The 26,897-nt window shown below is 48.0% G+C and overlaps 1 protein-coding gene across 4 annotated transcripts in view; it reads left to right on the top strand.

The window, feature by feature from the left end:
- CYB561D1 (cytochrome b561 family member D1) overlaps positions 1–26,897 on the top strand; it is a 151,008-nt gene that overhangs the window by 7,710 nt on the left and 116,401 nt on the right. For all 4 annotated transcript variants that reach the window (XR_011282875.1, XR_011282874.1, XM_069633002.1 and 1 more), the window contains exon 2: positions 11,371–11,408. Coding sequence is in view for 2 of the 4 variants with exons in the window: in XM_069633002.1 (XP_069489103.1) it covers positions 11,371–11,408 (38 nt within the window). In the remaining 2 variants the exon portion in view is untranslated. The remainder of the gene's footprint in view (positions 1–11,370; positions 11,409–26,897) is intronic.

Here is a 26,897-nt window from a genome sequence, read left to right as displayed (position 1 = left end):
CATCCGTTGCTCTGGATCCCTCACACCAGTAAATGGTCTTTAAGGTGGTTATGGAATGGAAGAAGGACCATACAGTTGAATGCCTCGCCATGCTGGATTGTGGAGCAGCTGGAAATTTTATGGACGATCAATGGGCAAGAGAACATGCTGTTCCAAGACGAGAAAAGCACCAACCGATTCCTGTAGAAGGCGTTGACAGCACCCCTCTATCGTCAGGTCTGATCAGACAAGAGACACAAGAGGTCACAGTCAAGATGAAGACACACCATGAAAGAATAATATTCGACTTAATAAAGGCAGCCCACTTTCCTTTGATTTTGGGAATCCCATGGCTGAGAAAGCACAATCCCTTTGTTTTCAGTCCTGTCTATCCAAAGAAGAAAAGCAGAGCCACCAAGGAAGTTCAATACCAGTGAGGAGAATCCACTCTATACCATTAGCATACCAGGAATTAATAGACGTATTTGCTGATACACCACCCAGACCACTACCGCCACACCGAACCGAAGATTGCAAAATCGACCTCGTTCCTGAAACAGTGGTTCCACTCGGATGGATGTTCCCACTGTCTCTTCCTGAGAAAAAAGCCTTACGGGAATATCTAGCAAACAATCTTCAGAATGGTCTTATACACGAATCCACTTCTTGGGGCTTCCTTGTTCTTCATTCCTAAGAAGGGGACGAAGGAACTCCGACCTTGTATTGACTTTCGAGGTCTCAATAGCCTAACAATCAGAGACAGATACGCCATGCCCTTAATAAAGGATATTATGGAAGCAGTACAAGGAGCTAAATCGTTTAGCAAACTGGACCTCAGAGGAGCATACCATCTCCTAAGGATAAGAGAGGGGATGAATGGAAGACGGCCTTTTCTGACTCCCTTAGGCCATTATGAGTACAAGGTGATGCCCTTTGGCTTAGTCAACGCACCAGCCCAGTTTCAGAGATTTATGGACAAGGTATTTAGTGACCTATTATTCAACTCAGTAGTGGTATATTTAGACGACATCTTGATTTATTCAGTGACATTAGAACAGCATCGCCAACAAGTAAGAGAAGTACTCAGAAGACTCCGACACCATCATTTGTTGGCAAAACCAGAAAAATGCCTGTTTGAGGTTTCGACTGTTCCCTATTTGGGCTTTATTCTTTCAGAGAATCGGCTAGAGATGGATCCAAACAAGACTGCAGCCATTACCAACTGGCCTACTCCCAGCTCGGTGAAAGACATCGAGAGGTTCTTAGGCCTAGCCAATTTTTATCGTAAATTCATCACTGGATTCTCCAACAAAGTCCTACCCATTACAGCCCTGTTGAAGAAAGGGACAAAATGTGACTAGAATCAAGAAGCTGACCTTGCATTCAAACAACTCAAGGAAGCCTTTACTACCGCTCCGATCCTTAGACAACCAGATCAAACCTTGCCCTTTATAGTAGAAACTGATTCCTCCCAGGGAGCTCTCGGAGCCGCACTTCTACAAAGGAAGGAAGACCTGCTGGAACATCCAATAGCCTACTACTCGAGGACATTTACATCCAGTAAAAAGAACTATGCGGTGATTGAAAAGGAGCTGTTAACAATCAGACAAGCTTGCGAAGAGTGGAGACATCTACTACAGGGAGCCAAGTACCCTTTTCAGGTCCGCACAGATCACAGGAATCTCAGTATTCTACAACAAATGGAATGCAGAAATTCACGGCACACCAGATGGGCGTATTTCTTCTCCCAATTTGATTTCCAACTAACTTACCTACCTGGGAAGTAGAATTACTTAGCTGATGCCCTCTCACGGAGCTATGGAGAAGAATCAGGAAAGTACTCCGGTCATGAGTTCTTGTTTAAAAGGGAAGAGATTCACAGGTGCCATTAACACCATTCTGCAACAAGTCTTGGAAGCACAAAAGGAATCATCTGATATCCAAATTCTGTTTCTGATCCAGAAGGAGGAGTTCCTTTTTAAAGAGAACTTGTTAAACTTGCCAACGTGAGCCCTCCAGTCACAAGCCCTAACCTGGTGTCATGACCTACAAACAGCTGGACGCAAGGGCCGATCAGCCACTTTGGAATTCATGAGATGACACTTTTGGTGGCCAACCAATGCAAAAGACACCTTGAAGTATGTCTCTTCTTGTCCTACTTGCGCGCAGAGTAAGTACAATACAGAAAGGCCCTTGGGACTCCTCCAATAAGAAAATCCTCCCGCAGGACCATGGCAACCCCTATCGATGGATTTGATTGTGGAACTGCCTGACTCAGGAGGGTGCACAGCCATCATGGTGGTCATCGACTCTTTCAGTAAACTGGCACATCTTTCTGCCCTCAAAGGTATTCCATCTGCCACCGACACGGCTGAGGTTTTTCTTAGACATATAGTACAACTATACCACAAACGATTGTGTCAGATAGAGGTACACAATTCACTTCCAAATTTTGGACTACGTTATGTAAACAATTACAGATCCAAAGAGCATTATCATCCGGGTTTCATCCTGAGAGTAACGGACAAACCGAACGACTTAATGCCACGCTTGAGCAGTATCTCAGATACTTCTTTAATCAAACACAATACAATTGGTATCATCTCTTACCAGTGGCCGAATTCTCTTATAACAACATCATTCACTCAGCTATCGGAATGAGTCCTTTCAGGTGTACATATGGGTACGAACCCAGACATATACCTTTTTCCACAATTCATTCCACCAATGTACCCACCATCGATCAGTTGTTGGACTCTCTGAAACAAATCCATAAGAAGGCCCAGGAAACCCTGTCCTCCATTTGCCAGACTTATAAGCAATGGGCTGACAAGAACAGAAGGTTAAACCCAGCATGGCAGACCGGGGATAAGGTCCGGCTATCAACCAAATACCTACCTAGGCGAATACATCCACGGAAATTCGCTCCAAAATATATTGGCCCTTTTACCATCGATCGACAGGTAAATCCGGTTGCCTTCAGGTTAGCTTTGCCATCTTCCCTACGCAGGATACATCCAGTATTTCATGCCTCCCTTCTTAAGGAATGCAAACCCGACCCACATAAAAGACGAATCAAGAGAAGACTTCCAAGCCTGAATAACACCCAGGAGTATAAAGTATCCCGCATCCTAGACTCCCGATATAAACACGGAGTGGTTCAATATCTCATACTCTGGAAAGGGTACCCTTGGACAGAAAGATCTTGGGAACCAGCAAGAAACCTCAGGGCACCCAGACTTCTGCACTTGTTCCATCGAAACCATCCGGGGAAACCAGGAGGGGGACCTTTGAGAAGGGGTCATACTGTCATGATGCGCACGCCATGGAGACTGTGGTGGAAATGGAAGAGGGGCTAACTTAGGTAGCAGCGAATGCAGCGGTCTAGTTTTCAACGCACGGGAGACACGTACAAGTACGCGTCTATCAGATGCATCGGTGCATTGCAACCCTTCTGCCTTCTCGGGTTAACATGCTGTTACTTTCTTCCGTACACTTAAGTAAGTGGCTTATTTCCGCCGTAGTTTTTCTTCTCTGTCCCGAGTTCCCCCCCCGTCTGCCATCCTGTTCTGTGTTTCACCCTGTGTGTTTTGCTGCTCTCCTGTCTGTTCCTGTACGGCTCCCTTCCTTCCGAGCAGCTGTTGTCCTTCGCCTCATTTCCGGAGCTTCCAGGCTCCATCCTCTTACCTGCATTCTATTGCGGGGTCCGTGTTTTCTATTGTGCTACTCCTTCCAGGAGTCCTATGGAAGGTTGAATCCACGTAAGCGGCTTCACCTATATTGGGTTCTTCGCTTCCCTCTAATCCTTTCGAACATACCTTTTGGAAAGAACCTCCATGCAAGCATCCGGAGTGCCTTCTAGGAGTTGGCGTCCTCTCTTCAAGTAAAACCTCCGAACATCAGCAGCGCTTGCGACTACCCGGAGTGCCTTCTGGGAGTTGGAGTCCTTTCTTCAAACCAAACCTCCGAACACCAGCAGTGCTTGTGACTACTTTCAATTTTCCAGGGTTTTCTCAGCTAAGCTTTTCCCTGCTAATCGGGCGCGCTCCCTGGGGGTCCCTCTGCCGAACATATAGCTAGTTGGCAAGGTGGCCTCCAGTAGAGCCCGTCCTAACATCCACACAAAAAAACCGGACACCGCCTGGAGAGAAAGGAGAGCGGTATCGTCCGAAGACTCCTCTGAAGACGCAATTACAGGTGAGGAGGAAATGGAGGGGGGAAGTAAGGGCATTGATCAGGTCAGACCCTTGTCAGTCCTTGAGACCTTGAGGGATTCACACCCCAGCTGGCCACCTGCGCCAAGTCCCTTGGGTGCTGTATTGCCAGACTCCGCTCCTTCAAACAGCACGTAGCAAGGAACACGCAAACAACTTGGTACCAACTTTCTCTCCTGTGGAAAATGAAGCCCTCCAACCTAGAAAACAACTTCAGATCTGATGTGCAAGCCTGGGTCCTCTCCCACCTGGATGGTGGCAGTGACCTTTTGATAGGCCTTCCGGCGACTACGCTGGCACCCAAGAGATGTCTTGCATGCTGCAGCATGACTCATCAAAGTCCTCTTCAAATTCAACCACATCACCCCGACCCTCATCAAACTGCACTTGCCCCTGCTAGTAGCCTGTATCATCTTCAAATCATTTTACATCATCTACAAGGTTGTCACCCTCAAGTCCCCAAACCCCCCATCATAAAATCCTGTGGCCTTTTCTGCAAGGCTGTCGCCCTCAAGTCCCCAAGCTCTCTCACTGAGAAACTCAGCATCCCTAGAGGCCTGCGATCCACCAGAAGTAAAGACATGTGCAGACTTGCCCTCACTGAGAAACTCAGAATCTCTGGAGGCCTGCAATCCACCAGAAGGAAATGTGCAGACTTGAATTACGGTGGTGGAGGAAGGAAAGAACCAGAAGACAGGCCTTCTCTCTGTCTACGCTGCAAGACTCAGAACCTCCTCGCTGTCAACCTCAGACTTGCCCCATCACTTCTAAGGTTCAGGAAACATCTCAAGAACTTCTCTTCAAGGAATGATTCCTCCTGAACACTTAGGTCCACACACCCTGCCCTACCCATCCTACCTTAGACTTGGGGCTCTGCGCCCCACTGTCTCCCCCCCCTGCATGCTGACAATGGCCCACCCTCCTCTGTTAGCTCCCTGCTCCCTTTGTCTCTGCTTCTGTCAGTGTGTGCTTCCTCCTGTGCTCTGTTATGTATATGTATTGCTGTATACCGCTGTATGGCGTTCCGGGTGCTTCTCGAAGCTAGGTTTGTGCTCAATAAATAGCATCATAATAATAGTAGTAGGGTTGGGGGTGATGGGCCAGTGGTGTGCTCTGGAGGTCCAGTCCAAGTGGGCCTTTTGTTTGGCCTGGGGTTCTCCTTGTTGGAATAGTAATGCAGGGCTGCCGAGCCTGGAGGCCAGGCGAGGCCAAGTCAAGAGTGGGCTTCATGGTAGGGGAATCTGGCTGGAGAATAAAGGGTGGGACAGGGTGCTCAGGGGGTCTTGCAATATTAGCCCCATACACGAGAGGCGCTCTTGTGGTCACAATATGCCCTTAGTTCAGCCTCAGGAGCACTGCCACATTACATTGCCCACCCTAATGGCGTATAGAGGGTAAGGTCAATGCCGGGGCGGTCTGTGGGCATGGCAAGGGGCGTAAATAATTTAGTTGAAAAAATCTGATTAGTGCCTGTAGCTTTTAAACATCGTACAAGATGTTGAACAGAAATGTAACAAGTCCGGTGTACAAAAATAACGCACGCAAATACGAGTATTGGGAGGCGCAATTCCCCAAAGTAGAGGAATCGCGGGACTAGTGGCCTCTTACTGGGAGCAGTGTGCAGTCCTCGGTGCCAGAAGGCAGCAGCACCACCCCCTGCCTGCATCACTGGGCCCCCCAGCACCGAGCCCACTCAAAGGGCCATACCTACCTCACTAGGAGGCCTTGACAGGGAGGGATGCGCCTGCTTCTGAGCGGATCCGTCGCCTGTACTGAGTTATTGAAGGGTGTTTTCTTATTCCAAACACAAAATTTGTTTCCAGGACCCGATTGCAGTACGGAAGTAAAGGAGACAGGCGCATAGAGTCATTGCTCTCCCGTTGCAGGATATGATAGAAGGGTTTGCCACAAGAGTAAAATGTCACCCATGGACGCAATCATACATTCTTTAAATACGCCTTTCAGCTTGTCTATTGTGGGAGGACCCACAAAAGCCCAGCAGTATTCCGCAGAGCGGAACGCGGAGCACGCAAAGTTCGCTAAATTTTGCAGTCCTGCAGCAGAGTCTGCCTTTCAGCTCGTCTGTTGTGGGAGGACCCACAAAAGCCCAGCAGTATTCCGCAGAGCGGAACGCGGAGCATGCAAAGTTTGCTAAGTTTTGCAGTCCTTGCAGGCAAATGCAGGGAGCAGGAGCCCATGCCCCCGACTCTCGGGGGAGTGACTTGCATCAACATCTTGATCCGGAACCGTTGGAACAGTTGGAACAGCCAAGAATTCTCCGGAGCAACTCTAAGCTACTGCCTCAAGGCGACCGGAGATCGCCGGTGAAAAGAGGTAAGAACCTCGTGCCCTCCACCTCAGACGTTAAACCTGTTGAAGCCACTACACCTGCTATGCAATCCCGCCACAAGGGAGCGGGAGGGAGGAGAGCAGACAAACACACCAGTATGGACACGGCAAAGGACATCGCCAAGATGGAATCGGCTCCCTCTCAGACGACCGCCGCCCCCCTGCGCAACATCATAGACGCCGCGGAGCCAGCACAGGACCGGAGCGCCGCTTGGGCGAGAGGTTTGCCAGCTCAGCCTGCCGGAGGGTGGACTGGCCTGGACCTTGCCCTGTTCCTGTGCACCAACAAGCGCGGGGGGGGGGGGGCGTACTGAGACATACAATGATTTGGAGTCTAGAGAAAGTCTCCACCCGGGAAAACCGGGAAAAATCTCCATAGACGTGGCTTCCCCCTCGTTTCTTTCATCGATCAAGGAAGGGGCAATGGCAATGAGCATAGCCCCGGGGGCAAATAGGAACTCGACTGAACTCAGCCGGACCTCAAGTTGTAATACAACGATAACATCAGAAGGCTCTGTAGATCATAGGCCCGGGGAGAACAATGTAGTGGATACAGTGGCAACAGAAAAGCCAGTGACTTTAACCAGGGCATTAATTTACACAAATATGGATATATATGCGGCGGCAGACAGGAACGCAGCCTTGAATGACCATATGCGGGTAGTAAGCCCTAGTCAATCAATGACGGAACAATCAAATTATGTGCCGACAAGGACATTAGAGGAAAGTTCGAGCATGGAGATTAGTGCTGTGCTCACAGAATCGACGAATAAGGAAATGAACCACGACCTGGGGGACTGGGTGGACCTATGCCCCCCTGTACGTGAAACCTGCAAAGGTCCAAAAAAGAACATTAAGCCAAGTGGTACAAAACGACAATACACTAAGAATCAAAGGGGAAAGGCAATAATCCCAAGTGGGCCTGAAATTCAAAACCGCCAAGATGATGGAGCACTGAGGCACAATCAGAAAAACACAGGTACCAAAGAAATAAACAAATCCGGCAGCTAAAAAACCTGAATCGGGGACTTGCACGCTCCCGAAACCTCTATTCTCAAATGCCCTGTTTAACTTTTTCAAGACACAACAGAAAAAACGAAAACTAAAGTCAGATGATGAGATCTCTGATGCCGAAATTTTGGAAGTGATTGAGGGTTCGTTTCCAGCAATAAAAGCCAGGAAAACGGAAACGGACATTGAAATCACAACAAGACACGGCGAAAAGTGACCAAGAGCAGTTGACAAGCTGGCGATCAGCCCGAGGAACAATGAACCCAATGAAGCGAATTTAAGTGAAATATGCCAGCTAAACCCTCCAACCCCTAAAGAAAAGGACACCAAGATCCAAAAACAGATTGAACAAAAAGCACTACCTAGTGAACCTAAAAATCTAAACAAAGACTCCAGGGAAATAAACAGCATAACGGGTACTCCAAGGGAAACGGATGACTCATCAAAGATGTCCCCGAAAACAAATGCCTCGACCGAAACCTGATACTAGGAAAAACACCATCATTATAGGGACACCGACCCAAAGTGCTGACTTTTCGCCTAGGATTGAAATAACATCTGAAACCCGGCAGAAGAGATCCTTTTTCAACCTAAACTCACAGAGTCATATGATAAACCAACACCTACCACCACGCGAGACCCCAAGAAAGGAACAAGTGGAGCAACAAGAGTCCCATGTAACTTCAGGACACAATTTGAGACCTGAAAATCAGACGGGAAACAGAGCAAATATAGAGACACGGAGATTCCAAGAACGTGTTCCAGGTTCAAGGGCTCAAATGAGCGACCAATCATGGACAAAAATACGCAGGGAAAAAATCTAAAGGCATTACAAAATAATCACACATACGACAGAGTTGTCGTGGAAAGAAAGAGAACGTTGAGAAAATTGAAGAGACAAATGAAAAAGGATAACTCGCCAACGGCATGGAATACATGGAAACAGGAAATCTCAAAATATAAATCTTGGGTGCGAGGCCATAGACACGAAATGTACCAAAAAGACACAGAGGAAATGCTTCGATCACTAAGAACAAAAAAAACTGGCGATTTTTGGGCGCTTATCAAAAAATCTGATAAGAAGGTAGAAAACCAAATCGCAAACGCAGTGAGCGAAAGCACGTGGGTTACATTTTTTGAAAACCTGTTTAGGGCACCACCACATCAAATATCGACGGCCGAAAGACCAGCTGTAACCACATGGATCGATATATCGTCAATGGATGACATAAAGTGCGTCATACTCAAATTAAAGAAATCAAGAGCACCTGGCTACGATGGCCTAAGCAATATTGACTTAAAACAGAACCCTGAGAAATGGGCCACCTTCGTTAGTATCATCTTTGACCAGTGCAGACAGACAAGAGCCCTCCCAACGTCTTGGGTAAAAGCAGTGGTGGTTCTGATCATTAAACGAGGGAACAGAGAAGATCCGAGCAACTATAGACCCATCACCTTACTCGATATAATAGGTAAAATCTTTTGCGACCCTTCTTCTGACACGCTTTCGAAATTGGGCCAGATTATCCCCGGCTAACGACCCTTTTCAAATGGGATTTCTAAAGAAAGGGAGCACATCAGTGAACATCTTAGTTCTCAATCTGATAAAAGCGAAGGTCAAGCAAGGGGCACCTACCGTGTTCCTGGCTTTCGTGGATCTGTCCCAGGCCTTTGACAGAGTTGACAGGCGGATTCTGTGGAACAAATTGAAAAAATGGAACTGCCCGAGGGAACTGCTGGACCCTGTGATGGCCTTACATAGAAACACCAAGCTAAGAGTTTGTTTAAACAACCAAGGCCTTCTGTCTAGAGAGATACCGGCGGAGCGAGGAGTGAAGCAAGGCTGCCCACTGGCCCCGGCGCTTTTTATTGCTTTTTTGGGGGATCTTAAAGAGTCGGAAGAATCAGTCAGAGCTTTCCCACCCAAGTTGGGAAAGGTAAATATACCGCACCTACTGTACACAGACGACTTGATATTATTAGACCAAACCCAAATCGGCCTGCAACGCCAACTTACCAACTTGGCGCAATACATGGACTTGAATAACCTAAAAATAAACAAATCAAAAACGAAAATAGTGATCCTTGGAAAAAGTGCCAAGAAGACCCAGGCTGGCTATAATTGTGCTTTGGATAAAGTCGAAATTGAAGTGGTCCCAAGCTTTAAATATCTAGGAGTCCATATCGATCACTCGGCAAAGGAAGCAACAATGCAAAGTGCTTTATGGGGAAAAACAAAAAACCTTGCTGCCCAAATGAAAATCGTTGACAGAAAATATGGCAAATTCTCACTAGTTCCAGCTATAGAATTCTACAAAGGGAAGGTTGTGCCAACCCTAACCTATGGCATGGGAGCAACCCTGAGCATGCCAAACGACATCTGGCGGAAACTAGAGAGCCACATTTGGAAAACGGTCCTAGGACTTCCCAACGCAATCTCAACGGACCTCATCAGAAGAAAGCTGGGTCTACTCTCTCTGGAAGCGACGGTGGCGCAAAATGCAATGCAACTGTTGAGGAATACTCTCATACCGGACAGCCCGCCTATTTATAAGATCATAGCCGCTGAAATAGCAAACGGTCATCTTAAATAAATGGACGGACAAACTCGGAGAAAAGCTTATCGAGATCGCATGTACTGAAGAGGATCTAAAAACTAATCCAGTAAGAGTAAAATCTAAACTCGAGGCCCAAGATTGGATCGAGACTCTGGAAAAAGCCCAAGCTAACAAACTGGCCAAAGATCTTCCACCAAAGTTCAACAGGTTGAAGGAACCCGTGACATATTGTATCAAATTCCCAAATAAACACCTAAGGAAACTGTTCATGAGAGCACGTTTCAACCTCCTTCCGACACCTGAAATCCAGGCTATCAGGATGCAAACAAATGATAAAGCCTGTCGTCTTTGCACCCAACCAACCAAACCAGAAACAATAAAACATCTTCTGCTACAATGCCCAGAGTTAGGAAATTCGAGAGCCACATATCTGACCAGCCTGCGTACAGCTCATTCGGGATTGTTAGGAGAAGCAGACACAACATGGTAGAATAGGTTGATATCAGGGGAGAAAACGAAATGGTTCCATAGCGACTGTTAAAATTCTGGAAAGCGCTTTTGAACTGATCGCCTTACGAACTTCTACGGTGATCAACTGTCGGGACCCTTGCGTGGCTGAACACTTAACTGGGAACAGCTGGCTGTTTGTGGTCTTCGATCCCCAGTCCCTGTTTGGTGTTTTGCTTTTGCATCCGTTTCTGTTTTGTGCTGTGCGCTTATTGTCGCTATATTCCGTCCCTTCTGTTGATCTTGTGTCCTTATTACACGTATCTCCATCCTAGTCCCTCGCCTTCTCCTGTACTGTTTGATTGTTTTGTTTTCTCGTATTATGTGGCGCTTTTAAGATGATTAGCAACAGTTTTGTAAAAATTGCAAAAGCAATTATACACAAAGTAAGTAAATAAAAAAAATAATAATAATACATCAGAAAACCGGAAGTGTGAACCTTTGAAACATTGCGCTGTGGTATAGAAGACGCATGCACCCCCAAGGCGACAGACCTCTGGCAAGCGCAGCCTGCCAGAAGCACCGGCACCCTGTACAGGCGCAGAATGCCCCTGGCTGCCTTCTAGGCTCACTAACGGCTGCCGGGGTGAGGCTGTATCCGAGTCTATGCCTGCATGACCCGGCCATCGGGGGAGGTGCTGCTGGGGCCCGGGGGTGAGGGGAGGTGTGGGGGGGGAGCAGCAGGTCTTGCCTTTTGAGTGCTTATGCAATGCTGGGTTGTCAGACGTTTCACTGCTTCTTTTTCTCTGCAGGCCGCTTCTCCTGGCATCCGGTCTTCATGGCTGTGGCTGTGAGTATAAGATCTCTTCACATCTGGGGCTCTTTGGCCGGTCTGGGGCATCGCGTCTCTGTGAGGGGAGGGGGTCCAGGTGCCATGACGTGGTTTCCTTATCTTGTATGTAATGTGCTCATATGTTTTCATACTTTTATTTATTTATTTTTTTATTGGTTTTTACAACTTTTTTTAAAGAAAAGAAAAGAATACAGAAATACATTTCACTTTTTCCATCTCTTCTCTTCCTCGGTAGTTTCATTATTCGGGGAATAAAACCTTTCAAATCAGTCATACAAGGGCAAAAAGTAGTCCATTCTTCAATTAGGTCCTGAATGTATTGTCTCTCCATACAACCCGTCCTTTAGAACACGAGAAAAAGCAACTAGTGCGAATAAGACGGCTCTATTTGAACCATCAAACAAGGCTCCCACCAATCCTCAGCAGACAAGGTTTGATGTTTATGAATGACTGGGCCAAACATTTGTTTCCTTTGTTCTAATCCAGGGCACGATGTTTTCATACTGTCCGAAGGTCTGGCCTGGTCCAACAAGAAGCATGAAGCAAAAAAAGAGGGGATACGTGGCACATACAAAAGGCAGGGGAAGTGAAGTAGGGGGCGGGTGGGTTAGGGTGAGGGAGAATGAGCGCATGCCAGTCCTCTTCGGTGCAGCATAGAATTTGTGATGTAAAAAAGCTGGTTTTATTCGAATGTGTTTGGGTTTAATGAGAATGCCTTATAGGGCACATTTGGGGACTATCAACATGTGCACTCTGTGCATGTGATGCCTGGATGCACACGCACCGTGTGTTTCTAATGCTTGAATGCAAGTGCGATTGTGCATGTGATGCTTAGATGCATGTGCACTCTGTGCATGTGATGCCTGGATGCACACGCACCGTGTGTTTCTAATGCTTGAATGCAAGTGCGATTGTGCATGTGATGCTTAGATGCATGTGCACTCTGTGCATGTGATGCCTGGATGCACACGCACTGTGTGTTTCTAATGCTTGAATGCAAGTGCGATTGTGCATGTGATGCTTAGATGCATGTGCACTCTGTGCATGTGATGCCTGGATGCACACGCACCGTGTGTTTCTAATGCTTGTAATGCAAGTGCAGATTGTGCATGTGATGCTTAGATGCATGTGCACTCTGTGCATGTGATGCCTGGATGCACACGCACCATGTGTTTCTAATGCTTGAATGCAAGTGCAGATTGTGCATGTGATGCTTAGATGCATGTGCACTCTGTGCATGTGATGCCTGGATGCACATGCACCGTGTGTTTCTAATGCTTGAATGCAAGTGCAGATTGTGCATGTGATGCTTATATGCATGTGCACTCTGTGCATGTGATGCCTGGACGCACATGCGCCGTGTGTTTCTAATGCTTGAATGCAAGTGCAGATTGTGCATGTGATGCTTAGATGCATGTGCACTCTGTGCATGTGATGCTTGGATGCACACGCACCGTGTGTTTCTAATGCTTGAATGAAAGTGCAGATTGTGCAGGTGATGCTTAGATGCATGTGCACTCTGTGCATGTGATGCCTGGATGCACACGCACCGTGTGTTTCTAATGCTTGAATGCAAGTGTAGATTGTGCATGTGATGCTTAGATGCATGTGCACTCTGTGCATGTGATGCCTGGATGCACACGCACCGTGTGTTTCTAATGCTTGAATGCAAGTGCGATTGTGCATGTGATGCTTAGATGCATGTGCACTCTGCATGTGATGCCTGGACGCACACGCACCGTGTGTTTCTAATGCTTGAATGCAAGTGCAGATTGTGCATGTGATGCTTAGATGCATGTGCACTCTGTGCATGTGATGCCGCTGTGCACTCTGCATGTGATGCCTGGACGCACATGCACCGTGTGTTTCTAATGCTTGAATGCAAGTGCAGATTGTGCATGTGATGCTTAGATGCATGTGCACTCTGTGCATGTGATGCCTGGACGCACATGCACCGTGTGTTTCTAATGCTTGAATGCAAGTGCAGATTGTGCATGTGATGCTTAGATGCATGTGCACTCTGTGCATGTGATGCCTGGACGCACACGCACCGTGTGTTTCTAATGCTTGAATGCAAGTGCAGATTGTGCATGTGATGCTTAGATGCATGTGCACTCTGTGCATGTGATGCCTGGACGCACACACACCGTGTGTTTCTAATGCTTGAATGCAAGTGCAGATTGTGCATGTGATGCTTAGATGCATGTGCACTCTGTGCATGTGATGCCTGGATGCACACGCACCGTGTGTTTCTAATGCTTGAATGCAAGTGCATATTGTGCATGTGATGCTTAGATGCATGTGCACTCTGTGCATGTGATGCCTGGACGCACACGCACCGTGTGTTTCTAATGCTTGAATGCAAGTGCAGATTGTGCATGTGATGCTTGGATGCATGTGCACTCTGTGATTGTGATGCTTGGATGCACACGCACCGTGTGTTTCTAATGCTTGAATGCAAGTGCAGATTGTGCATGTGATGCTTAGATGCATGTGCACTCTGTGCATGTGATGCCTGGACGCACACGCACCGTGTGTTTCTAATGCTTGAATGCAAGTGCAGATTGTGCATGTGATGCTTAGATGCATGTGCACTCTGTGCATGTGATGCCTGGACGCACACGCACCGTGTGTTTCTAATGCTTGAATGCAAGTGCAGATTGTGCATGTGATGCTTAGATGCATGTGCACTCTGTGCATGTGATGCCTGGATGCACACGCACCGTGTGTTTCTAATGCTTGAATGCAAGTGCAGATTGTGCATGTGATGCTTAGATGCATGTGCACTCTGTGCATGTGATGCCTGGATGCACACGCACCGTGTGTTTCTAATACTTGAATGCAAGTGCAGATTGTGCATGTGCACCCTGTGTTTCTTATGCTTGGATGCAAGTGCAGATTGTGCATGTGATGCTTAGATGCATGTGCACTCTGTGCATGTGATGCCTGGACGCACACGCACCGTGTTTCTAATGCTTGAATGCAAGTGCAGATTGTGCATGTGATGCTTAGATGCATGTGCACTCTGTGCATGTGATGCCTGGACGCACACGCACCGTGTTTCTAATGCTTGAATGCAAGTGCAGATTGTGCATGTGATGCTTAGATGCATGTGCACTCTGTGCATGTGATGCCTGGACGCACACGCACCGTGTTTCTAATGCTTGAATGCAAGTGCAGATTGTGCATGTGATGCTTAGATGCATGTGCACTCTGTGCATGTGATGCCTGGATGCACACGCACCGTGTGTTTCTAATGCTTGAATGCAAGTGCAGATTGTGCATGTGATGCTTAGATGCATGTGCACTCTGTGCATGTGATGCTTGGACGCACACGCACCGTGTGTTTCTAATGCTTGAATGCAAGTGCAGATTGTGCATGTGATGCTTAGATGCATGTGCACTCTGTGCATGTGATGCCTGGACGCACACGCACCGTGTGTTTCTAATGCTTGAATGCAAGTGCAGATTGTGCATGTGATGCTTAGATGCATGTGCACTCTGTGCATGTGATGCTTGGACGCACACGCACCATGTGTTTCTAATGCTTGAATGCAAGTGCAGATTGTGCATGTGATGCTTAGATGCATGTGCACTCTGTGCATGTGATGCCTGGATGCACACGCACCATGTGTTTCTAATGCTTGAATGCAAGTGCAGATTGTGCATGTGATGCTTAGATGCATGTGCACTCTGTGCATGTGATGCCTGGACGCACACGCACCGTGTGTTTCTAATGCTTGAATGCAAGTGCAGATTGTGCATGTGATGCTTAGATGCATGTGCACTCTGTGCATGTGATGCCTGGACGCACACGCACCGTGTGTTTCTAATGCTTGAATGCAAGTGCAGATTGTGCATGTGATGCTTAGATGCATGTGCACTCCGTGCATGTGATGCCTGGACGCACACGCACCGTGTGTTTCTAATGCTTGAATGCAAGTGCAGATTGTGCATGTGATGCTTCGATGCATGTGCACTCTGCATGTGATGCCTGGACGCTAACGCACCGTGTGTTTCTAATGCTTGAATGCAAGTGCAGATTGTGCATGTGATGCTTAGATGCATGTGCACTCTGTGCATGTGATGCCTGGATGCACACGCACCGTGTGTTTCTAATGCTTGAATGCAAGTGCAGATTGTGCATGTGATGCTTAGATGCATGTGCACTCTGTGCATGTGATGCCTGGACGCACACGCACCGTGTGTTTCTAATGCTTGAATGCAAGTGCAGATTGTGCATGTGATGCTTCGATGCATGTGCACTCTGCATGTGATGCCTGGACGCTAACGCACCGTGTGTTTCTAATGCTTGAATGCAAGTGCAGATTGTGCATGTGATGCTTAGATGCATGTGCACTCTGTGCATGTGATGCCTGGACGCACACGCACCGTGTTTCTAATGCTTGAATGCAAGTGCAGATTGTGCATGTGATGCTTAAATGCATGTGCACTCTGTGCGTGATGCCTGGATGCACACGCACCGTGTGTTTCTAATGCTTGAATGCAAGTGCAGATTGTGCATGTGATGCTTAGATGCATGTGCACTCTGTGCATGTGATGCCTGGATGCACACACACCGTGTGTTTCTAATGCTTGAATGCAAGTGCAGATTGTGCATGTGATGCTTAGATGCATGTGCACTCTGTGCATGTGATGCCTGGACGCACACGCACCGTGTGTTTCTAATGCTTGAATGCAAGTGCAGATTGTGCATGTGGTGCTTAGATGCATGTGCACTCTGTGTTTCTTATGCTTGGATGCAAGTGCAGATTGTGCATGTGATGCTTAGATGCATGTGCACTCTGTGCATGTGATGCCTGGACGCACACGCACCGTGTTTCTAATGCTTGAATGCAAGTGCAGATTGTGCATGTGATGCTTAGATGCATGTGCACTCTGTGCATGTGATGCCTGGATGCACACGCACCGTGTTTCTAATGCTTGAATGCAAGTGCAGATTGTGCATATGATGCTTAGATGCATGTGCACTCTGTGCATGTGATGCCTGGATGCACACACACCGTGTTTCTAATGCTTGAATGCAAGTGCAGATTGTGCATGTGATGCTTAGATGCATGTGCACTCTGTGCATGTGATGCCTGGATGCACACGCACTGTGTGTTTCTAATGCTTGAATGCAAGTGCAGATTGTGCATGTGATGCTTAGATGCTTGTGCACTCTGTGCATGTGATGCCTGGACGCACACGCACCGTGTGTTTCTAATGCTTGAATGCAAGTGCAGATTGTGCATGTGATGCTTAGATGCATGTGAACTCTGTGCATGTGATGCTTGGACGCACACGCACCGTGTGTTTCTAATGCTTGAATGCAAGTGCAGATTGTGCATGTGGTGCTTAGATGCATGTGCACTCTGTGTTTCTTATGCTTGGATGCAAGTGCAGATTGTGCATGTGATGCTTAGATGCATGTGCACTCTGTGCATGTGATGCCTGGATGCACACGCACCGTGTGTTTCTAATGCTTGAATGCAAGTGCAGATTGTGCATGTGATGCTTAGATGCATGTGCACTCTGTGCATGTGATGCCTGGATGCACACGCACTGTGTGTTTCTAATGCTTGAATGCAAGTGCAGATTGTGCATGTGATGCTTAGATGCATGTGCACTCTGTGCATGTGATGCCTGGACGCACACGCACCGTGTGTTTCTAATGCTTGAATGCAAGTGCAGATTGTGCATGTGATGCTTAGATGCATGTGCACTCTGTGCATGTGATGCCTGGACGCACACGCACCGTGTGTTTCTAATGCTTGAATGCAAGTGCAGATTGTGCATGTGGTGCTTAGATGCATGTGCACTCTGTGTTTCTTATGCTTGGATGCAAGTGCAGATTGTGCATGTGATGCTTAGATGCATGTGCACTCTGTGCATGTGATGCCTGGATGCACACGCACCGTGTGTTTCTAATGCTTGAATGCAAGTGCAGATTGTGCATGTGATGCTTAGATGCATGTGCACTCTGTGCATGTGATGCCTGGATGCACACGCACCGTGTGTTTCTAATGCTTGAATGCAAGTGCAGATTGTGCATGTGATGCTTAGATGCATGTGCACTCTGTGCATGTGATGCCTGGACGCACACGCACCGTGTTTCTAATGCTTGAATGCAAGTGCAGATTGTGCATGTGATGCTTAGATGCATGTGCACTCTGTGCATGTGATGCCTGGATGCACACGCACCGTGTTTCTAATGCTTGAATGCAAGTGCAGATTGTGCATGTGATGCTTAGATGCATGTGCACTCCGTGCATGTGATGCCTGGACGCACACGCACCGTGTTTCTAATGCTTGAATGCAAGTGCAGATTGTGCATGTGATGCTTAGATGCATGTGCACTCTGTGCATGTGATGCCTGGACGCACACGCACCGTGCTTCTAATGCTTGAATGCATGTGCACTCTGTGCATGTGATGCCTGGATGCACACGCACCGTGTGTTTCTAATGCTTGAATGCAAGTGCAGATTGTGCATGTGATGCTTAGATGCATGTGCACTCTGTGCATGTGATGCCTGGACGCACACGCACCGTGTTTCTAATGCTTGAATGCAAGTGCAGATTGTGCATGTGATGCTTAGATGCATGTGCACTCTGTGCGTGATGCCTGGATGCACACGCACTGTGTTTCTAATGCTTGAATGCAAGTGCAGATTGTGCATGCGATGCTTAGATGCATGTGCACTCCGTGCATGTGATGCCTGGACGCACACGCACCGTGTGTTTCTAATGCTTGAATGCAAGTGCAGATTGTGCATGTGATGCTTAGATGCATGTGCACTCCGTGCATGTGATGCCTGGACGCACACGCACCGTGTTTCTAATGCTTGAATGCAAGTGCAGATTGTGCATGTGATGCTTAGATGCATGTGCACTCTGTGCATGTGATGCCTGGACGCACACGCACCGTGTTTCTAATGCTTGAATGCAAGTGCAGATTGTGCATGTGATGCTTAGATGCATGTGCACTCTGTGCATGTGATGCCTGGACGCACACGCACCGTGTTTCTAATGCTTGAATGCAAGTGCAGATTGTGCATGTGATGCTTAGATGCATGTGCACTCTGTGCGTGATGCCTGGATGCACACGCACTGTGTGTTTCTAATGCTTGAATGCAAGTGCAGATTGTGCATGTGATGCTTAGATGCATGTGCACTCCGTGCATGTGATGCCTGGACGCACACGCACCGTGTTTCTAATGCTTGAATGCAAGTGCAGATTGTGCATGTGATGCTTAGATGCATGTGCACTCTGCATGTGATGCCTGGATGCACACGCACCGTGTGTTTCTAATGCTTGAATGCAAGTGCAGATTGTGCATGTGATGCTTAGATGCATGTGCACTCTGTGCATGTGATGCCTGGATGCACACGCACCGTGTGTTTCTAATGCTTGAATGCAAGTGCAGATTGTGCATGTGATGCTTAGATGCATGTGCACTCTGTGCATGTGATGCCTGGACGCACACGCACTGTGTGTTTCTAATGCTTGAATGCAAGTGCAGATTGTGCATGTGATGCTTGGATGCATGTGCACCCTGTGTTTCTTATGCTTGGATGCAAGTGCAGATTGTGCATGTGATGCTTAGATGCATGTGCACTCTGTGCATGTGATGCTTGGATGCACACGCACTGTTTCTAATGCTTGAATGCAAGTGCAGATTGTGCATGTGATGCTTAGATGCATGTGCACTCTGTGCATGTGATGCCTGGATGCACACGCACCATGTGTTTCTAATGCTTGAATGCAAGTGCAGATTGTGCATGTGATGCTTAAATGCATGTGCACTCTGTGCATGTGATGCCTGGACGCACACGCACCGTGTGTTTCTAATGCTTGAATGCAAGTGCAGATTGTGCATGTGATGCTTAGATGCATGTGCACTCTGTGCGTGATGCCTGGATGCACACGCACTGTGTGTTTCTAATGCTTGAATGCAAGTGCAGATTGTGCATGTGATGCTTAGATGCATGTGCACTCCGTGCATGTGATGCCTGGACGCACACGCACCGTGTTTCTAATGCTTGAATGCAAGTGCAGATTGTGCATGTGATGCTTAGATGCATGTGCACTCTGCATGTGATGCCTGGATGCACACGCACCGTGTGTTTCTAATGCTTGAATGCAAGTGCAGATTGTGCATGTGATGCTTAGATGCATGTGCACTCTGTGCATGTGATGCCTGGATGCACACGCACCGTGTGTTTCTAATGCTTGAATGCAAGTGCAGATTGTGCATGTGATGCTTAGATGCATGTGCACTCTGTGCATGTGATGCCTGGACGCACACGCACCGTGTGTTTCTAATGCTTGAATGCAAGTGCAGATTGTGCATGTGATGCTTGGATGCATGTGCACCCTGTGTTTCTTATACTTGGATGCAAGTGCAGATTGTGCATGTGATGCTTAGATGCATGTGCACTCTGTGCATGTGATGCTTGGATGCACACGCACTGTTTCTAATGCTTGAATGCAAGTGCAGATTGTGCATGTGATGCTTAGATGCATGTGCACTCTGTGCATGTGATGCCTGGATGCACACGCACCATGTGTTTCTAATGCTTGAATGCAAGTGCAGATTGTGCATGTGATGCTTAAATGCATGTGCACTCTGTGCATGTGATGCCTGGACGCACACGCACCGTGTGTTTCTAATGCTTGAATGCAAGTGCAGATTGTGCATGTGATGCTTAGATGCATGTGCACTCTGTGCGTGATGCCTGGATGCACACGCACTGTGTGTTTCTAATGCTTGAATGCAAGTGCAGATTGTGCATGTGATGCTTAGATGCATGTGCACTCCGTGCATGTGATGCCTGGACGCACACGCACCGTGTGTTTCTAATGCTTGAATGCAAGTGCAGATTGTGCATGTGATGCTTAGATGCATGTGCACTCTGTGCATGTGATGCCTGGACGCACACGCACCGTGTGTTTCTAATGCTTGAATGCAAGTGCAGATTGTACATGTGATGCTTAGATGCATGTGCACTCTGTGCATGTGATGCCTGGACGCACACGCACCGTGTTTCTAATGCTTGAATGCAAGTGCAGATTGTGCATGTGATGCTTAGATGCATGTGCACTCTGTGCATGTGATGCCTGGACGCACACGCACCGTGTGTTTCTAATGCTTGAATGCAAGTGCAGATTGTGCATGTGATGCTTAGATGCATGTGCACTCTGTGCATGTGATGCCTGGACGCACACGCACCGTGTTTCTAATGCTTGAATGCAAGTGCAGATTGTGCATGTGATGCTTAGATGCATGTGCACTCTGTGCATGTGATGCCTGGATGCACACGCACCGTGTGTTTCTAATGCTTGAATGCAAGTGCAGATTGTGCATGTGATGCTTAGATGCACATGCACCCTGTGCATGTGATGCTTGGATGCACATGCACCCTGTGCATGTGATGCTTGGATGCACATGCACCCTGTGCATGTGATGCTTGGATGTTCTTGCACCCTGTGCATGTGATGCTTGGATGTTCTTGCACCCTGTGCATATGATGCTTGGATGTTCTTGCACCCTGTACATGTGATGCTTGGATGTTCTTGCACCCTGTGCATGTGATGCTTGGATGTTCTTGCACCCTGTGCATGTGATGCTTGGATGTTCTTGCACCCTGTGCATGTGATGCTTGGATGTTCTTGCACCCTGTGCATGTGATGCTTGGATGAACATGCACCCTGTGCATGTGATGCTTGGATGAACATGCACCCTGTGCATGTGATGCTTGGATGCACATGCACCCTGTGCTTGTGATGCTTGGATGTTCTTGCACCCTGTGCATGTGATGCTTGGATGTTCTTGCACCCTGTGCATGTGATGCTTGGATGTTCTTGCACCCTTTGCATGTGATGTTTAGATGCACTTGCACCTTGTGCATGTGATGCTTGGATGCAGATGAACCCTGTGCATGTGATTTTTGGATGCAGGTGAACCCTGTGTATGTAATGCTTGGATGTTCTTGCACCCTGTGTATGTGATGCTTGGATGTTCTTGCACCCTGTGCATGTGATGCTTGGATGTTCTTGCACCCTGTGCATGTGATGCTTGGATGTTCTTTCACCCTGTGCATGTGATGCTTGGATGTTCTTGCACCCTGTGCATGTGATGCTTGGATGTTCTTGCACCCTGTGCATGTGATGCTTGGATGTTCTTGCACCCTGTGCATGTGATGCTTGGATGGACACGCAACCTGAGCATGTGATGCTTGGATGTTCTTGCACCCTGTGCATGTGATGCTTGGATGTTCTTGCACCCTGTGCATGTGATGCTTGGATGTTCTTGCACCCTGTGCATGTGATGCTTGGATGCAGGTGAACCCTGTGCATGTGATGCTTGGATGCACATGCACCCTGTGCATGTGATGCGTGGATGCACTAGCACCCTGTGCATGTGATGCTTGGATGTTCTTGCACCCTGTGCATGTGATGCTTGGTTGTTTTGGCACCCTGTGCATGTGATGCTTGGATGCACATGCACCCTGTGCTTGTGATGCTTGGATGTTCTTGCACCCTGTGCATGTGATGCTTGGATGTTCTTGCATCCTGTGCATTTGATGCTTGGATGTTTTTGCACCCTGTGCATGTGATGCTTGGATGTTCTTGCACCCTGTGCATGTGATGTTTGGATGCACTTGCACCTTGTGCATGTGATGCTTGGATGCAGATGAACCCTGTGCATGTGATTTTTGGATGCAGGTGAACCCTGTGTATGTGATGCTTGGATGTTCTTGCACCCTGTGCATGTGATGCTTGGATGTTCTTGCACCCTGTGCATGTGATGCTTGGATGTTCTTGCACCCTGTGCATGTGATGCTTGGATGTTCTTGCACCCTGTGCATGTGATGCTTGGATGTTCCCGCACCATGTGCATGTGATGCTTGGATGCACATGCACCCTGTTCATGTGATGCTTGGATGCACATGCACCCTGTGCATGTGATGCTTGGATGCACATGCACCCTGTGCATGTGATGCTTGGATGCACATGCACCCTGTGCATGTGATGCTTGGATGCACATGCACCCTGTGCATGTGATGCTTGGATGCACATGCACCCTGTGCATGTGATGCTTGGATGCACATGCACCCTGTGCATGTGATGCTTGGATGCACATGCACCCTGTGCATGTGATGCTTGGATGCACATGCACCCTGTGCATGTGATGCTTGGATGCACATGCACCCTGTGCATGTGATGCTTGGATGCACATGCACCCTGTGAATGTGATGCTTGGATGCACATGCACCCTGTGAATGTGATGCTTGGATGCACATGCACCCTGTGAATGTGATGCTTGGATGCTCTTGCACCCTGTGCATGTGATGCTTGGATGTTCTTGCACCCTGTGCATGTGATGCTTGGATGTTCTTGCACCCTGTGCATGTGATGCTTGGATGTTCTTGCATCCTGTGCATTTGATGCTTGGATGTTCTTGCATCCTGTGCATTTGATGCTTGGATGTTTTTGCACCCTGTGCATGTGATGCTTGGATGTTCTTGCACCCTGTGCATGTGATGTTTGGATGCACATGCACCCTTTGCTTGTGATGCTTGGATGTTCTTGCACCCTGTGCATGTGATGCTTGGATGTTCTTGCACCCTGTGCATGTGATGCTTGGATGTTCTTGCACCCTGTGCATGTGATGCTTGGATGTTCTTGCACCCTTTGCATGTGATGTTTAGATGCACTTGCACCTTGTGCATGTGATGCTTGGATGTTCTTGCACCCTGTGCATGTGATGCTTGGATGTTCTTGCACCCTGTGCATGTGATGCTTGGATGTTCTTGCACCCTGTGCATGTGATGCTTGGATGTTCTTGCACCCTGTGCATGTGATGCTTGGATGTTCTTGCACCCTGTGCATGTGATGCTTGGATGTTCTTTCACCCTGTGCATGTGATGCTTGGATGTTATTGCACCATGTGATGCTTGGATGTTCTTGCACCCTGTGCATGTGATGCTTGGATGGACACGCAACCTGTGCATGTGATGCTTGGATGTTCTTGCACCCTGTGCATGTGATGCTTGGATGTTGCACCCTGTGCATGTGATGCTTGGATGCAGGTGAACTCTGTGCATGTGATGCTTGGATGCACATGCACCCTGTGCATGTGATGCGTGGATGCACTAGCACCCTGTGCATGTGATGCTTGGATGTTCTTGCACCCTGTGCATGTGATGCTTGGATGTTCTTGCACCCTGTGTATGTGATGCTTGGATGTTCTTGCACCCTGTGCATGTGATGCTTGGATGTTCTTGCACCCTGTGCATGTGATGCTTGGATGTTCTTTCACCCTGTGCATGTGATGCTTGGATGTTCTTGCACCATGTGCATGTGATGCTTGGATGTTCTTGCACCATGTGCATGTGATGCTTGGATGTTCTTGCACCCTGTGCATGTGATGCTTGGATGTTATTGCACCATGTGATGCTTGGATGTTCTTGCACCCTGTGCATGTGATGCTTGGATGGACACGCAACCTGTGCATGTGATGCTTGGATGTTCTTGCACCCTGTGCATGTGATGCTTGGATGTTCTTGCACCCTGTGCATGTGATGCTTGGATGTTCTTGCACCCTGTGCATGTGATGCTTGGATGCACATGCACCCTGTGCATGTGATGCTTGGATGTTCTTGCACCCTGTGCATGTGATGCTTGGATGTTCTTGCACCCTGTGCATGCGATGCTTGGATGTTCTTGCACCCTGTGCATGCGATGCTTGGATGTTCTTGCACCCTGTGCATGCGATGCTTGGATGTTCTTGCACCCTGTGCATGTGATGCTTGGATGCACTAGCACCCTGTGCATGTGATGCTTGGATGTTCTTGCACCCTGTGCATGTGATGCTTGGATGCACATGCACTCTGTGCATGTGATGCTTGGATGTTCTTGCAAACTGTGCATGTGATGCTTGGATGTTCTTGCACCCTGTGCATGTGATGCTTGGATGTTCTTGCACCCTGTGCATGCGATGCTTGGATGTTCTTGCACCCTGTGCATGCGATGCTTGGATGTTCTTGCATCCTGTGCATTTGATGCTTGGATGTTCTTGCATCCTGTGCATTTGATGCTTGGATGTTCTTGCATCCTGTGCATGTGATGCTTGGATGTTCTTGCATCCTGTGCATTTGATGCTTGGATGTTCTTGCATCCTGTGCATTTGATGCTTGGATGTTCTTGCATCCTGTGCATTTGATGCTTGGATGTTCTTGCATCCTGTGCATTTGATGCTTGGATGTTCTTGCACCCTGTGCATGTGATGCTTGGATGTTCTTGCACCCTGTGCATGTGATGCTTGGATGCACATGCACCCTGTGCTTGTGATGCTTGGATGTTCTTGCACCCTGTGCATGTGATGCTTGGATGTTCTTGCACCCTTTGCATGTGATGTTTAGATGCACTTGCACCTTGTGCATGTGATGCTTGGATGCAGATGAACCCTGTGCATGTGATTTTTGGATGCAGGTGAACCCTGTGTATGTAATGCTTGAATGTTCTTGCACCCTGTGTATGTGATGCTTGGATGTTCTTGCACCCTGTGCATGTGATGCTTGGATGTTCTTGCACCCTGTGCATGTGATGCTTGGATGTTCTTGCACCCTGTGCATGTGATGCTTGGATGTTCTTTCACCCTGTGCATGTGATGCTTGGATGTTCTTGCACCCTGTGCATGTGATGCTTGGATGTTATTGCACCATGTGCATGTGATGCTTGGATGTTCTTGCACCCTGTGCATGTGATGCTTGGATGTTCTTGCACCCTGTGCATGTGATGCTTGGATGGACACGCAACCTGTGCATGTGATGCTTGGATGTTCTTGCACCCTGTGCATGTGATGCTTGGATGTTCTTGCACCCTGTGCATGTGATGCTTGGATGTTCTTGCACCCTGTGCATGTGATGCTTGGATGTTCTTGCACCCTGTGCATGTGATGCTTGGATGCAGGTGAACCCTGTGCATGTGATGCTTGGATGCACATGCACCCTGTGCATGTGATGCGTGGATGCACTAGCACCCTGTGCATGTGATGCTTGGATGTTTTTGCACCCTGTGCATGTGATGCTTGGATGTTTTTGCACCCTGTGCATGTGATGCTTAGTTGTTTTGGCACCCTGTGCATGTGATGCTTGGATGCACATGCACCCTGTGCTTGTGATGCTTGGATGTTCTTGCACCCTGTGCATGTGATGCTTGGATGCACATGCACCCTGTGCTTGTGATGCTTGGATGTTCTTGCACCCTGTGCATGTGATGCTTGGATGTTCTTGCACCCTGTGCATGTGATGCTTGGATGTTCTTGCACCTTGTGCATGTGATGCTTGGATGCAGATGAACCCTGTGCATGTGATTTTTGGATGCAGGTGAACCCTGTGTATGTGATGCTTGGATGTTCTTGCACTCTGTGCATGTGATGCTTGGATGTTCTTGCACCCTGTGCATGTGATGCTTGGATGTTCCCGCACCATGTGCATGTGATGCTTGGATGCACATGCACCCTGTTCATGTGATGCTTGGATGCACATGCACCCTGTTCATGTGATGCTTGGATGCTCTTGCACCCTGTGCATGTGATGCTTGGATGCACATGCACCCTGTGCATGTGATGCTTGGATGCACATGCACCCTGTGCATGTGATGCTTGGATGCACATGCACCCTGTGCATGTGATGCTTGGATGCACATGCACCCTGTGCATGTGATGCTTGGATGCACATGCACCCTGTGCATGTGATGCTTGGATGCACATGCACCCTGTGCATGTGATGCTTGGATGCACATGCACCCTGTGCATGTGATGCTTGGATGCACATGCACCCTGTGCATGTGATGCTTGGATGCACATGCACCCTGTGCATGTGATGCTTGGATGCTCTTGCACCCTGTGCATGTGATGCTTGGATGCTCTTGCACCCTGTGCATGTGATGCTTGGATGCTCTTGCACCCTGTGCATGTGATGCTTGGATGTTCTTGCACCCTGTGCATGTGATGCTTGGATGTTCTTGCATCCTGTGCATTTTTTGCTTGGATGTTCTTGCATCCTGTGCATGTGATGCTTGGATGTTCTTGCATCCTGTGCATTTGATGCTTGGATGTTTTTGCACCCTGTGCATGTGATGCTTGGATGTTCTTGCACCCTGTGCATGTGATGCTTGGATGCACATGCACCCTTTGCTTGTGATGCTTGGATGTTCTTGCACCCTGTGCATGTGATGCTTGGATGTTCTTGCACCCTGTGCATGTGATGCTTGGATGTTCTTGCACCCTGTGCATGTGATGCTTGGATGTTCTTGCACCCTTTGCATGTGATGTTTAGATGCACTTGCACCTTGTGCATGTGATGCTTGGATGCAGATGAACCCTGTGCATGTGATTTTTGGATGCAGGTGAACCCTGTGTATGTGATGCTTGGATGTTCTTGCACCCTGTGTATGTGATGCTTGGATGTTCTTG

The sequence above is a fragment of the Ambystoma mexicanum genome, chromosome 13 (genome assembly GCF_040938575.1).
Source record: "Ambystoma mexicanum isolate Mex_15411 chromosome 13, UKY_AmexF1_1, whole genome shotgun sequence".
Lineage (NCBI taxonomy): Eukaryota > Metazoa > Chordata > Amphibia > Caudata > Ambystomatidae > Ambystoma > Ambystoma mexicanum.
This window is presented reverse-complemented; position numbering and strand designations above follow the sequence as displayed.